Source organism: Rhinolophus sinicus, chromosome 17, assembly GCF_057876585.1.
Source record: "Rhinolophus sinicus isolate RSI-liver-muscle chromosome 17, RSI-T2T, whole genome shotgun sequence".
Lineage (NCBI taxonomy): Eukaryota > Metazoa > Chordata > Mammalia > Chiroptera > Rhinolophidae > Rhinolophus > Rhinolophus sinicus.
Window position 1 is genome coordinate 101,817,388 of NC_142517.1, and position 12,044 is coordinate 101,829,431.

Consider the following 12,044-nt stretch of genomic DNA (forward strand, 5'->3'; position numbering starts at 1 on the left):
CACATCCCCACTCCTTTCCCCTTCTCCTCCCTCTGTCCTCAGCGGTAGCCCCTATGCCTAAGGCAGCTGGTGTACTCCTAGAGGGTAGAGTTGCTCAAATGTTTGTACATTGGCTGCTATCTTCAGGGTCTTCATGCTGTAGGTGCCCAATAAATGCTTTTTTGAAAGTTGAATTAATGAAAGTCATTTATAGGTAATTTTAATCAGTCTCTTGTGGGGTGTGTCTTTAGTCTTGAACACACCTCCGTTAATTGTGGATTATTTGGGAGAAGGCAACACCTTTACCCAGAATCACAGGAAATCTGACAGAGTGAGTTAATTTAGTGAATCAGACAACTTGTTAAAATTTCCTTTTAAAAACTACCTCTTCACATTGACAAATGTATAGGTGGCCATATACGAAACTTCTCAGAGTCATAATTGCATATTTTTATTATCAAAATAATATTTTGGCGAGATTATAAGTTATAAATAGCAGCAATAGCTTCATTTCTCTCCATTGGATAGATGTGCGATATAATGTAGGACTTTTTTTTATTCCCCGAAAGGTCCCCTTGCCCCAACCCTGCAGGTAAGGAAGAGGAGGGTTTTACAAATGGCTTCATGTTCTTGACATTGGACAAGCTCATCAGCCCAGGAAACTCCCAAAGCAAATGCTAGTTCCATTGCATCTAAGGGTGTATTTGGCAGGGGTACAGAGGAAAAAAAAGAGCTTGACTTTGGACTTAGATGTAACCTCAGAGTGGCTCCCAAACACTGGCTGCTTCACCTTGAGAAGGCTGCCTAGTCATTGTGGTCCTTGGTTTTCTCATCTGTAAAATGGGGATGCAAATGCAACTGTAAAAAGTGTATGTGAGGGCTAAACGAGACAACAAATATAAGGCACTTGGTGGGTGGTAAGTACTAACAGTACACATGCCCATGCCCTCTAGGGAGTTGATAAAATTGCCAGGGTCTGTAAACAGACTTACACTGACCATTGTCAGGCTGTGGAACTGAGGAGTCTCAGTCTGTATCACGTGGTAAATTAAAGTGGTGGTGACCTGTAGGGGTCAAGTATCTCACTGTATTCATTTTAGTGTGGACTACTTCAAGGACATTTCATGTAATTGCTTTGCTTTTTGGAGTTTTATTGATTCTAAAAGTAATAAATGCTCATTGAAAATAATTTAGCAAAATACAGAAATGTTTGAAGAAGATAGAAATCAGCCTTAATTACTAGTTTTAAAACCGTGTAGAGAATGCTTCTCTCTCTCTCTCTCTCAAGCCAAGAAGGAAGGACACTTCTATTTTATTTTGGGATCTAAGTAAGTGTTTAAAGGATCCTCTCAGGTATAATCCTCTGATAAATAAATCTTCTGAGTTCTTAATATCTGATGCATATTAACAGTTCCCTGTTTCTGGAATAGGACACAGATATGTGATGTTTTTAAGAGAACCCACTCCTCCCCAATCTATGTAGCCTCTGAAGAACTGTACAGCAGATGGATTTCAAGATATACTGGAGGTTTTTCTCAGAATGGGTGTGTACAACCTTGTGTTACTGCATCAAAAGTTATAAAATGTCTTGGCATGTATGTGGAATAGAATAAACAGTTGTTGGACACCGTATCATTTTAGGATTGACTATGTAAGAAGATATGTCTCATGGATTAAATTAATCTCTTTTAAAAGAGACTTAAAGCTGAATGCTTCACATGGCAATCGTTTTCCATCTTTATAGATCTTTGTACTCCTAGGATTTGTTTCAGTAGTATATGTCTAGCCATGGTTTACAATAGCACTTTATTTTTTTAAACTATGCTTTTCTGCATATTTTTCAGACATTATTACTATAAGAGAAATGTCCTAAAAGATGTAAGCGTCATTCTCTCGTGATTTATTAGAATCTTTCAAATAATCCTCTGTCTTCAAATCAAGTCCCATGACCTTCTGGAATACCTTTAGCTGTTTCATAAAGGATACATTGAAAGAAACCTTTATTTGTGGATGTTGGATTCTTAACATTGAAACAAAACTGCCCTGCAAAATGCCCTGCAAACTTGTCTTCATTAATTGCAGCAGAGGTGGCGTTTGTGAACAAAGGTGATTCAGGCAATGTCAGACCTGGGGGTGGGGGGGTGACTACCTGCTCGAGTGAGATGACCTAAGAGGCTCTTCAAGACTCCGCTTGGCACCCAAATAACGTCTTAACTGTCAGGGTTTCCTCTTTGTCTTCCTTCTATGCCTGAAATTCGCTCTGACGCTCTGACCCATTCACATAGGTTAGCTGGCAAAAGCAGGTGAACACCTGGGATGTGATCCTAGGTACTGGTATGCAGCCCTGCCATAACCCAGACTACAAAACCAGTCTTGCTATTTTTGTAGCCATTCCGTTGGAGAAAGGGAAGGCTCTCAGAGGGCCATTCCTGAGCTGTTGGTTAATTGCTGTTTTGCAGGAAAGGAGAACATGGAACCGAAGGAAGGGCTCAGAGCCTGCCCTGGGCTGTCAGGCCAGGAGTAAGTGAAAGAAGGGAGGAAGAGAGGTGTCCTCAGAGCTGGCGGTTCCTGGCTGGGCCGGCCAGGGCAGGGCTCTGGGCAGTCTCTGCTGAGCCTGGCAGGAGGGGATATGGCACTATTGCACCGGGAAGGACTAAAGCAGACTCTTTCTGTTTTTTTCTCAGTTTAGCTCAGGCAAGTGACACTCTTACCCAGTTAGCTGTTCACTTTCAGTTAGCAAGAGAGACAGCAAACATGTCTCCAGTGCAGGAAATCTCAGATACACGGGTTGTAAATGAGAATATTTATGTATTTCCTTTCCTAATCCATATTCTTCAAAATTCCTTGTAATTTTAGAAAAGCCCATATATATTCCTAATTGCTGTCTTAAAGCAGTCAATTTAGGGATTTCGAAGGGTTCTTTATGATTAACTCACACGACTCCTGAACTTCGGGCCACAGCATGGCTAGTTAGAGGTCCATGTTACCGCTAGAGGCAGGGTAAGGGCGTACGTACCTGGTGGGAGTGTCTATGAACTGAATGATACGCCTCCAGCAGGGTAGCTTCATTCAGGTGACTACCGGTGAGTTAGCCCTCCAGCTCACAGCATGGGTATGACTTAAATAGAATGGAGAAAGACAATTCAGCTACATTACATCTGTTTTTTAAATTACCATCACTACAGGTTAAGAATTACGGGGATTTCTTTTTTTGCACTTAAAGATGTCTCTTTTTCTCTTCCTATTTAAATAGTGTATTACTAAATTATTATGAAGATGATTGCTTCGCAAATTGTAGCTGCTGCATTGCTGCCATCTAGTGGACAGTTAATGCAATTAATCATTATTTGGCTTGACAACTTCCAAACAAACCTTTGTGACTTCAAAGAATTCTTTTTTGTTTTGTTTTCTATCACATGCTATCACTTTTTTCAACATTTGTTTTTTATTGAGGTAACACGGATTAATAACAGTGTATAAATTTCGGGTGTACAACATTGTAAATCGATATCTGTATACTCAGTTGTGTGCTCTTTTGGTGGTGAGCACACTTTTTGAATAAAATGGTTATCGATATTTCAATATATTATGCCAGAGGTGGAGTCCTATTTTCCTTGAATCCACGTAGAAGACAATGAACTAATGTTTTGTTCTATGATTTTAAAGTAAGAGATGCCCCCAAATTATAACTAAACACATATTACATTTTAAAATTTAAACTTTGCACAGTACTCTCCATCATTAGACTGTTCAGTTCTAATTCTGTAAAAATTCAAATCATGGAGTGATTCTGGTGCAGCCAGGGTTCCCAATGCCCTCTCTGCTTTCCACACCTTCCCCTGGTTGGTGTTTTAAAAACTGATCATGTCATTTACAACATAATGTCATTAATGGCTTCCCATTGTTCCTAGACCATGTTCCAAATCCTCAATGTGACCTCTAAGAGCTGCCTGATAAGGTTTCCACCTCCCTCTTCAGCTCCAGCACAACCTCCTCTCTCCTCAGCTGTCTCAGTTCCGTCCTCTCTGGCTTTCTTCTTTCAGGATCTGAGTAGTAACAGGGCCTGCAAGGGGCTCCCCTTGTCCAGCTAATTGTGACTTATTCTTCAGTTTTGCACTTTCCAAGAGAGCCTTCTCCCCACATCACCTTGGTAGACCTTTTAGATGTTCTTTTAATATAGTTTGTCCAACACTTACTTGCTTAATGTAAATTAAATCATGAATTATTAAATAATAAATAACTAATTATTTGTTTCATGTCTGTCTTCCTAAATGGCCTATGTCACCACTGAGGGCAGAAACATTATCTTTCTGTTTTCATTGTTCTGCCTTCGATTGCTTAGCAAAATGCTTGCCACGTAGTAGACAGCTCATAAAACCACTTGAATGAGCTGAGATGAGAGCTAAACCAAGATGGGGTCTTCTCACCTATGCTGTGTTTACAGCCCTACCTTTCCCCTTATAGTTATTCTTTGTAACGGGTGCATCTCTACTCTGCAGCACTGGCCAGCCCCCCGAGGAGGTGGTCAGCCTCCCTTACGGCTGACTCACCCCGTTACCTGTGCACAGCTGGCTTCATCATTTGTTCACACCATTTTTTCCCAAAGAAGTAGACCGTCTGTCAGGTTTTCCAGTTATAAAGATTCACATTTATTATGACAAACATTAAAAGATCCAAGTAATTTAATAGACCCAGAAGCCTAAAAGAAGGATTGGGATCTGGAAACCTCCAGGCAATCACAAATTAGAATTCAGGGTAGAAAAGAAACCAAGAGTGAGCATTTTGAAGTAAGGCTGTCAGCGTTCTCGGCTAGTACAGGTGCTCCAGGACGTAGTTGGCAAGGTGCTTGATGGCCAGCATCATCTCCTCGCAGGTCGGCCGGATCTGGGACTCCGGAAGGGTGAAGCCGTATCTGCCTTTATCCCGGAGTTCAAAGGTGAAGGCGTATTTGATGCCTTGATCGTAAGCCCAGTCGTCAGAGCCTCCAGCAGCAGGATCTGAAATGTGCAGCAGACGAGAGAGCTTTACATCTGGAAGGACATTTTTAAACATGCCAGCTTCTTTTATAATTACAAATGTTTCACTGTGCAAAATAACATAGTTAGGCCAGTTTTCTAGTAAACCGGATCATAAAAGATACGGGGGGAGGGGGTGAAGAAAATGAGTCCAGTCTTATCTCTAAGCTTACTTTGTGAGAATGATGTGTTTCATACCCTAGGAAGCATGTAATTTGTAACGTATAAACTTCTCAGGGTACTTGTATGCTATGGTAAACTGCTATATAGTATATAACTTGTTAACAAAATATATATATTTTCTGGGAAAAGAATGTGTATCTCCTAGGAAATAAGGAAAGATGCATGGTGACTGGTGAGAGGAGAGGACGCCAAACCCTGCTGAAGCTGTGCTGAATGATGAAACTGGAGCAGCTACAGGGCAGGGCTGTGCTTTCATTTTTGTTTCCTCAGGTTCTAGTGTGTATCCTTGCATAGATTAGGCACTCATTCAGTTATTCATTCAATAACAGTTATGATGTCACTGCCACATAGATTATGTATTCATTCATTCATTCATTCATTCATTCATTCATTCATTCAGCCGGTCAGTCAGTCAGCAGTTGTACAGCCCCATGAGCAGCAGGCCATGGGCTCAACTCTGGAGATGTCAGGACTCGGGAAAGACCTCTGCCCTCCAAGGACTTATGGTATAATGAAAAAATACACCTCACTGAACTAATATGAATAAAATATACAAGAAGTTCGCAATATATGGATAGATGAGTTTTTTCTGCTACACCCCTTAAGAAAATAGTATGCCCCATCTGATTCAGAGAAGTTTGAAAAAGGACATGAATACAGCAAACTGTATCCTACAGAAAGCTTTTTAAAAAGCCTTAGGATTGGTGTCTCTCCAACCGCATTGGAGGCCCCTTGCTGACAGGACTGGGTCTTTGTTCTTGTATTTCTAGTCCTCTTAGACCTGGGGCGGAAAGAAATCATGCCATGGCAAAGGAAAATCTAAGTAGAGGCTGACAGTAGAGCCCACTGAAGGTGCCTTCCCAGGGAAATCTAAACTCCATAGCATGCAAGGCCTGGGGTCTCCTCCAGCCTCATTGCCGTGCTGTGTGTGTTCTCACTCACTGGCATACACTGAGTGTGCCAGTGACTTATCAGGAGGGACTGGCTCCAGCCTGAAGTAGCCCATCACCTGCAGGCTCTTAGCAGGGACAACACTCCCTCTTATGCTCTCCTCCAGCAACTGTCCTTCCAGATACAGCGTGTCACCACTGTGGGATTTATCCCTGACTCCGCAGGCTGGGCTGGCAAGTCCTGGGGTGTGCACTTTCCTTGTGCATCCTTCTGTCCCAGCACTTAGCACATCTATGAGTATGTTCACCTTCCTGTTTCTCTACTGTGGGTTCTGTGCTGGTCCCTTCCTTCCCCTTCTCCGCCTCTCCCTCTTTTCTTTCTTTCCTAGCACCCTGTAAGGGTACATGGTCCATTCTCAATAGATGTTCACAGAGAGCAAATGCTTCCGTGGGTTGGTTGAAAGGGATATTCTTTCTTCTCTGAACAGAGGACTGATGACGTGTTTTATAAAAAAAAAAAAAAAAAATCATTTTCAGGCAAAAGCCACACGCTTTAAATGATCAGAAAAGAAGGGCTCTGGGACCCATTTGTCGCCTTTTTTAGGCATGCGGTGTCCTTGCACAGTTCTGAAGCCAACACTCACAGATTGTTGTCGCTCCTGGGCCGTATGTGTACTTGGTGCCGTGCAGTGTGGCAAGTTCTTTCACAGTCGCTTTAGCCAGGGCATTCTGCAACAGAACCAGCAGTAAGTGAGTAAATAAATAAAAGCACACACTGACAAACAAACACATTATTTTTAAGACACTGAAGATGTGTAAGTCCCAATTTGGGTTAGTATTTCATACTTACCCAGACCCCACTCCAGTTTTCCCCACTAACTTAGTCTTATGATCCAAGTGATTTTTGTGAAAGGATATCTTCTCTAAGCCCCAAGCAGTCACTCCCAGCTTCCCTCTGTCACTCACAGAATGTGTCATATTGTGTCAACACCATTTGCTGGCCTCTGAATCTTCAGTGACTTTTCTGTCTTTTATCTCAGGGTCTAGTTCAGGGCTTGCCACTTGGTGGTTCTCCAGTAACTATTTATTGGCCCTCTGAGGATGGTTAGCACTTCTCTTACCTTATTATTTGAGAATTTGGTCCTTCATTTATTTTAAATCATTGTTGCAGTAAAGTATGAATCCTAGGACTAAGTTCTATTTCAGTCAGAGGACACTCTTCATTTTCTTTTTTATTTACACAGAATTTAGATGGCTTTTTTTTTAAAAACTGGAATTCTTATTTAGGCTTGTTAAACATTTTTTTAAAACCTTAGTTTAGGCTAGAGAAATGAGGTGTAGTGATCTGTAACTGTCCCAGATATCACATTTACTGACATAGTAAAATGTCACTGTATTAAAAACTAGGTTATGTCTAAGGATTAGTTTGATAAGTCCTGTCTCTGGAACTTGTGAGAGAAAAGCTGGAGGCAAGGAAATCTTTATGGTTGTGCAAAGAGGTGGTCTACCTATCACAGGCCAATGAAGAAAAATCAAACACACAGAAAATAACCCCAAACAGAAAACAAAAACCACCTGGGACTGTGGCAGATTATAAAGCCAAGATCAAGCTATGATAGGATTATGGGAGTGGGGGCAGGAGCATGAGCAACTCCGCATATATGAACGACTGACGAGCCAAAGCAACATTCAGTGCCAGTATAGAGATGTTGAGGGATTGTCAGATCCAAGGACGAGGGGTGGTCCTAGCCTGGAAGATTTAGACTGAATAATTAGAGACTATTCATTCTATGTCAGATCATTTGAATACCAGAATAAAAAGAAGTAGCAGATCCTAATGTATGTGCATTATTTTCTTCTTAGAAGCAACATCACCCTCTCAGAAGCTCACTGCCCTCCTGCCTCTGCACAGAAGTCCTAAGGAGAAGACCTCCGTCCCTAGCCTGGCCCCTCCCGGCACTGTAAGTGCTCTCACACCCACTGACACACTGCCTGTTTAAGTGAATCCCTTGAAAACAAGGCCTGTGTAGGCTCTCATGGGAATACAGATTTGAAAATCCGATTGTTTACTGCAGGAGAATCAGCCACAATTCATTCTGGTTATGAAGCTAGCTGTGTTTTGTATTTTGGCATCATAATTATGTCTTGTACACATGCTTGGAAAACTGTGAGGTTGGTGATGAAATCAGAATGATTCTATTTTTACAATGTAGCAACTTTGCTTCGTTCTTTTTCTAATATCAAAACCAGTTTAGTAGCGTCTTATGTAAAATTGATGAGGGCAGGCCTATTATACTTCAAGGGTTCTAGCACCCAAAGAGTTAATGCTTCATCAACCAAATGGTAAATTAGAAAATTTACGAAGAATTATAAAATTTAAATCGTGATTTTTCTGGTTTGGTCCACTGAAATGATGCCATCTGTTTTTTGGAACTAACATTATTCTCGGAGTTCTAGCACAGTAACTTGGAAATTTTAGGGTTTCACTTTCCTTTCTTCCAAACTGGTAAACTAATATGTGCTTCCTCTCACTGCACGGAACGTTTACTGCTGTGATCTAATGTGTAGTCCTGTTGTTTAATCTTATTCTGACCAGCACACCAGTTAGGTCTTCTCGCACTTTTCAGTAGAGGGCCTATTGCCAATTGGAATCAGAATAATCTACAAACATTGCATAATGCTCAGAATAGATTTAAAACCATCTTTTAGAGGTGTGAAACATGATGAGGTACCAATTCTTTTGGGAGGTAAACAGTATGTTTTCACTATTCTACAATTTAACTTGCCATTACCCAAGGACATCTCTAGTTAGCTATTTCTCTGTAAGGCAGAACCTCTGATCCCCCCAAGATTTTATTCCTTCTCTAGTTACCTTCTTCAGTCTTTTCATCTGTTGTGTTTTTTTTTTTCCCCTCTCCCATAAGCCTTGAATTACTACTTTTATTTAGCAGAAATCAGACTCTAAGAAGTTCCGGTGATCTAAGGGACAGCATTGTGAAAACAGTCACCAATACTGTGTTACACACTTGAGGGGTGCTATGCGAGTAGAGCTTTAGTGTTCTCACCAGAACAATAGCAGCAAAATGGTAATTATGTGAGGTAGAGGGTGTGTTAACTAACGTGGTAAACCTTTCACAGTACATGCATGTATCAAGTCATCCTCTTGTACACCTTCAATTACACAGTGTTACATGTCAATTATATCTCAGTAAAGCTGGGGAAAAGAGAAATATGATTCTTCAGGATTAGTTCCAAAGGCGAAACATTATGACGACTAGAGAAGATTTAAGACAAATCATTGTCATCCTCTATTGAACTCCTGTGTATCAACTGACCTCCGGTCTCTCAATATATTTACTGCTATAACATAACATTTGAGTTCTCCCACAAAACCTAAGGGGTTTTGTGTGATCTGTTACCTCTTGTGACTTAATCAATCTATCAGGTTAGTCATAACCACCGTTAGGGCCACACACAAAAATGTTCGCCTTGCCTTCCCTCAATGTGATAACCGCGTGCTTTCCAAGCCTCATAGATATCTTGTGCTCTGCCTTTGATACTGAAGCAATATCTGAGATTGATGTTATCTTAAAACTGCTGTCATTTTGTTTCTGTCGCTGGTGCACACTGCAGGGACATTTAGTTGGAGCCTCGGCTTTGGCTCTCCTTGTCCTCAGCTGCCCTCTCATCTGGGTAGCAACGTCATCACTCGTCCTATGAGCATCACCTCACCAGCACACCTTCCAGCGGCCCTCACCTTCTGGTGAAGGTGAGCCTCCTTTCCTGGCACAAAGAAAGAGAGCTAGCCTCTCTCTTCTCTCGCAGGCTGTGGCACTTGCCGTGCGTCCCCATGTTCCTTCCGGGCTAGGTTTCCCTGAACTCATCCCTGTGCACCCGCCCCTGCCTCTCCTGACCTCCGTGAGGAGGGTATCCTTCTTCCTTGGGTGCAGTCCCCTTTCCCTTCTTGTTCACATGGAGAATTGCTATTGTTCTTCTAGGTTCAGTTTTAGTGTCCCCTTCCTTGCGAAGCTGCCCTATCCTTCTTAGGGAGCATTGAGCCCCCTCCCTGGTGAAGGTTCACACATCTATCAGAGTTCCTGTCACTCTGTGCTGTCATCAGCTTTTTCGGGGGGGGGCATTTATTTGCCCCCCCCCCCCCCCCCCCCGGGGAGCTCCTTGTCAGAGGAATAGCTCCTTGGCTATTCATTTTGTCGGTGGCACAACACTTAGCACATGATTGGTGGATGGAGTCTTATTCTAGGACTTCAGGGCATTACAAACGGGCCTGATTTAGATGGGGGTGCAGAGTGCTTAGCTCTGCAAAGGGTGACCTATGACCCACTTGAGTGGAGATTGGGATGCTTGTGGGGCGGGTGGCTGTACCATGTAGTGACAGCTGATGGGTTCCCACATTTAGACATTGACCTCTGCTGTGCACTTTACTGATTTCCATTAATTTTTTAAAATGAAATCTGTGGACCCTTTCTCTCAGCCCCTCAAAGCCAAGAGACAAAAAAGTCAGAACGGATATTAATCAACCAAAATATCATATTTTAAATTCCAGTTATCTTAACAAAAATCCCTGGAATCAATGTGGGTCTTTTCTTTTGAAGAGTTCAAATACTTTCACAAATGTTACTCATTTATCTTCCCAACATTATCTGTCCACATTTCATCGACACAGAATTTTCTAGCAGAATGGAATGCCATGGGGGGGGGGGCGGCGTGCTGGGGGGAATGTTTCAACCAAGCCGGGTGGCTGACCCCTGCCAGAAACGGAAGAGAGGTGATTCCTGCATTTGCTAAAATGTGAGAGTGGTACCTCCTTTCCCTTGCACAGCTCTGTAAAAAGCGACTAAGACAGCTGACGAAAGACCCACAGAAGCAATAGCACATCAGAGTGTGATCCACATCTTGGAAAGCTCCAATTAATGACACTTTCTATACAACCTGTCATTTGAGGGACATCTTACATCCTTGCTCAGTGGGTTCAAAACAAGAACTAACATTTACATAAACCTTAGACTGACTCTACAAAGAGCTCTTGATAAGAGCTAGATATTTTTATCCCCATTTTACAGATAAAAGAGCTGAAACTCAGAGAGGATAAAAGAACCTGCCCAAGGGCACGCAGCCCTGGTAAGTGGCTGACTTGAGCTAGGTTCTTCTTGCTTTAAATCCTGTGCTCTTTTTCACTTCTTGTGGCCTTCGAATACTTCAAAAAGTGTTGCTGGAGCTGGTTTTACCAATTGTAAAGAACAGAAGGAAGCTAAATATAAATCAGCCTCAGAGAAAACTGTGCTTTCAGTCAAGGCCAAACATGGCCAGCCTTTATTAATCCTTAGATATGAGTTTCCTACCACGTCTTATGCATGTTCTCTTTTGTCACCTGTTTTCTTAAAAAGAAGCCTTGGTCATAGAGCAAAAGACAGAGGGAGTCTAAAATGTCACATCTAACTCAAAGCCCAAGAGACAAAGGACCAACTAGTGTAATGTTTCCCGGGCTCTGAGCTCCAGGGGGCTGGTGAGATGAATGAGGTGAGGATGTGTTTTCCACTGACCTGTGTTCCCAGGTAGCACGTGATCAGGAAGCCCCGTCTCATGATTGCGCTCACAGTCGTCATTGCCACCTCCACGCACACAGCTAGTGTCACGAGGGTGGACTGCCTCTTTTAATCTTCCACTGGTCCATTATTACAGCAGAAGAAAACAAACGCCCCTGACTGACTTGGGGTATAAACCAATTCAAAGGAATTTTCTTCAGAACTTTGTTTCTAACTTGAAGTCCTCAGTTTAACCATCCCTCTGGGTGGATGCATGTGATAATGGAAGCATCGGAAGGATCTTTAACTGCAGTTTTCTTCCTTATGTCCTATGATAATGGCTAACTTGCACCAAGGGACCCAGGAGGAATTTAACTTTTATAGTTTAACTTTTTTGGTGCAAAAGGAAAAGCCTGCAAAGCCTACAAGCAGGC

The 12,044-nt window shown here is 42.2% G+C and overlaps 1 protein-coding gene across 1 annotated transcript in view; it reads right to left on the bottom strand.

The window, feature by feature from the left end:
* Window positions 1–4,604: 4,604 nt before the first annotated feature.
* The window catches only part of CPB1 (carboxypeptidase B1), a 31,536-nt gene continuing 24,096 nt past the window's right edge, over window positions 4,605–12,044 (bottom strand). The window contains exons 10-11 of the mRNA XM_019748852.3: window positions 6,712–6,796; window positions 4,605–4,976 (exon numbers count right to left, since the gene is read on the bottom strand). Of these exons, the coding sequence (XP_019604411.1) occupies window positions 4,789–4,976; window positions 6,712–6,796 (273 nt within the window). The 3' untranslated portion in view covers window positions 4,605–4,788. The remainder of the gene's footprint in view (window positions 4,977–6,711; window positions 6,797–12,044) is intronic.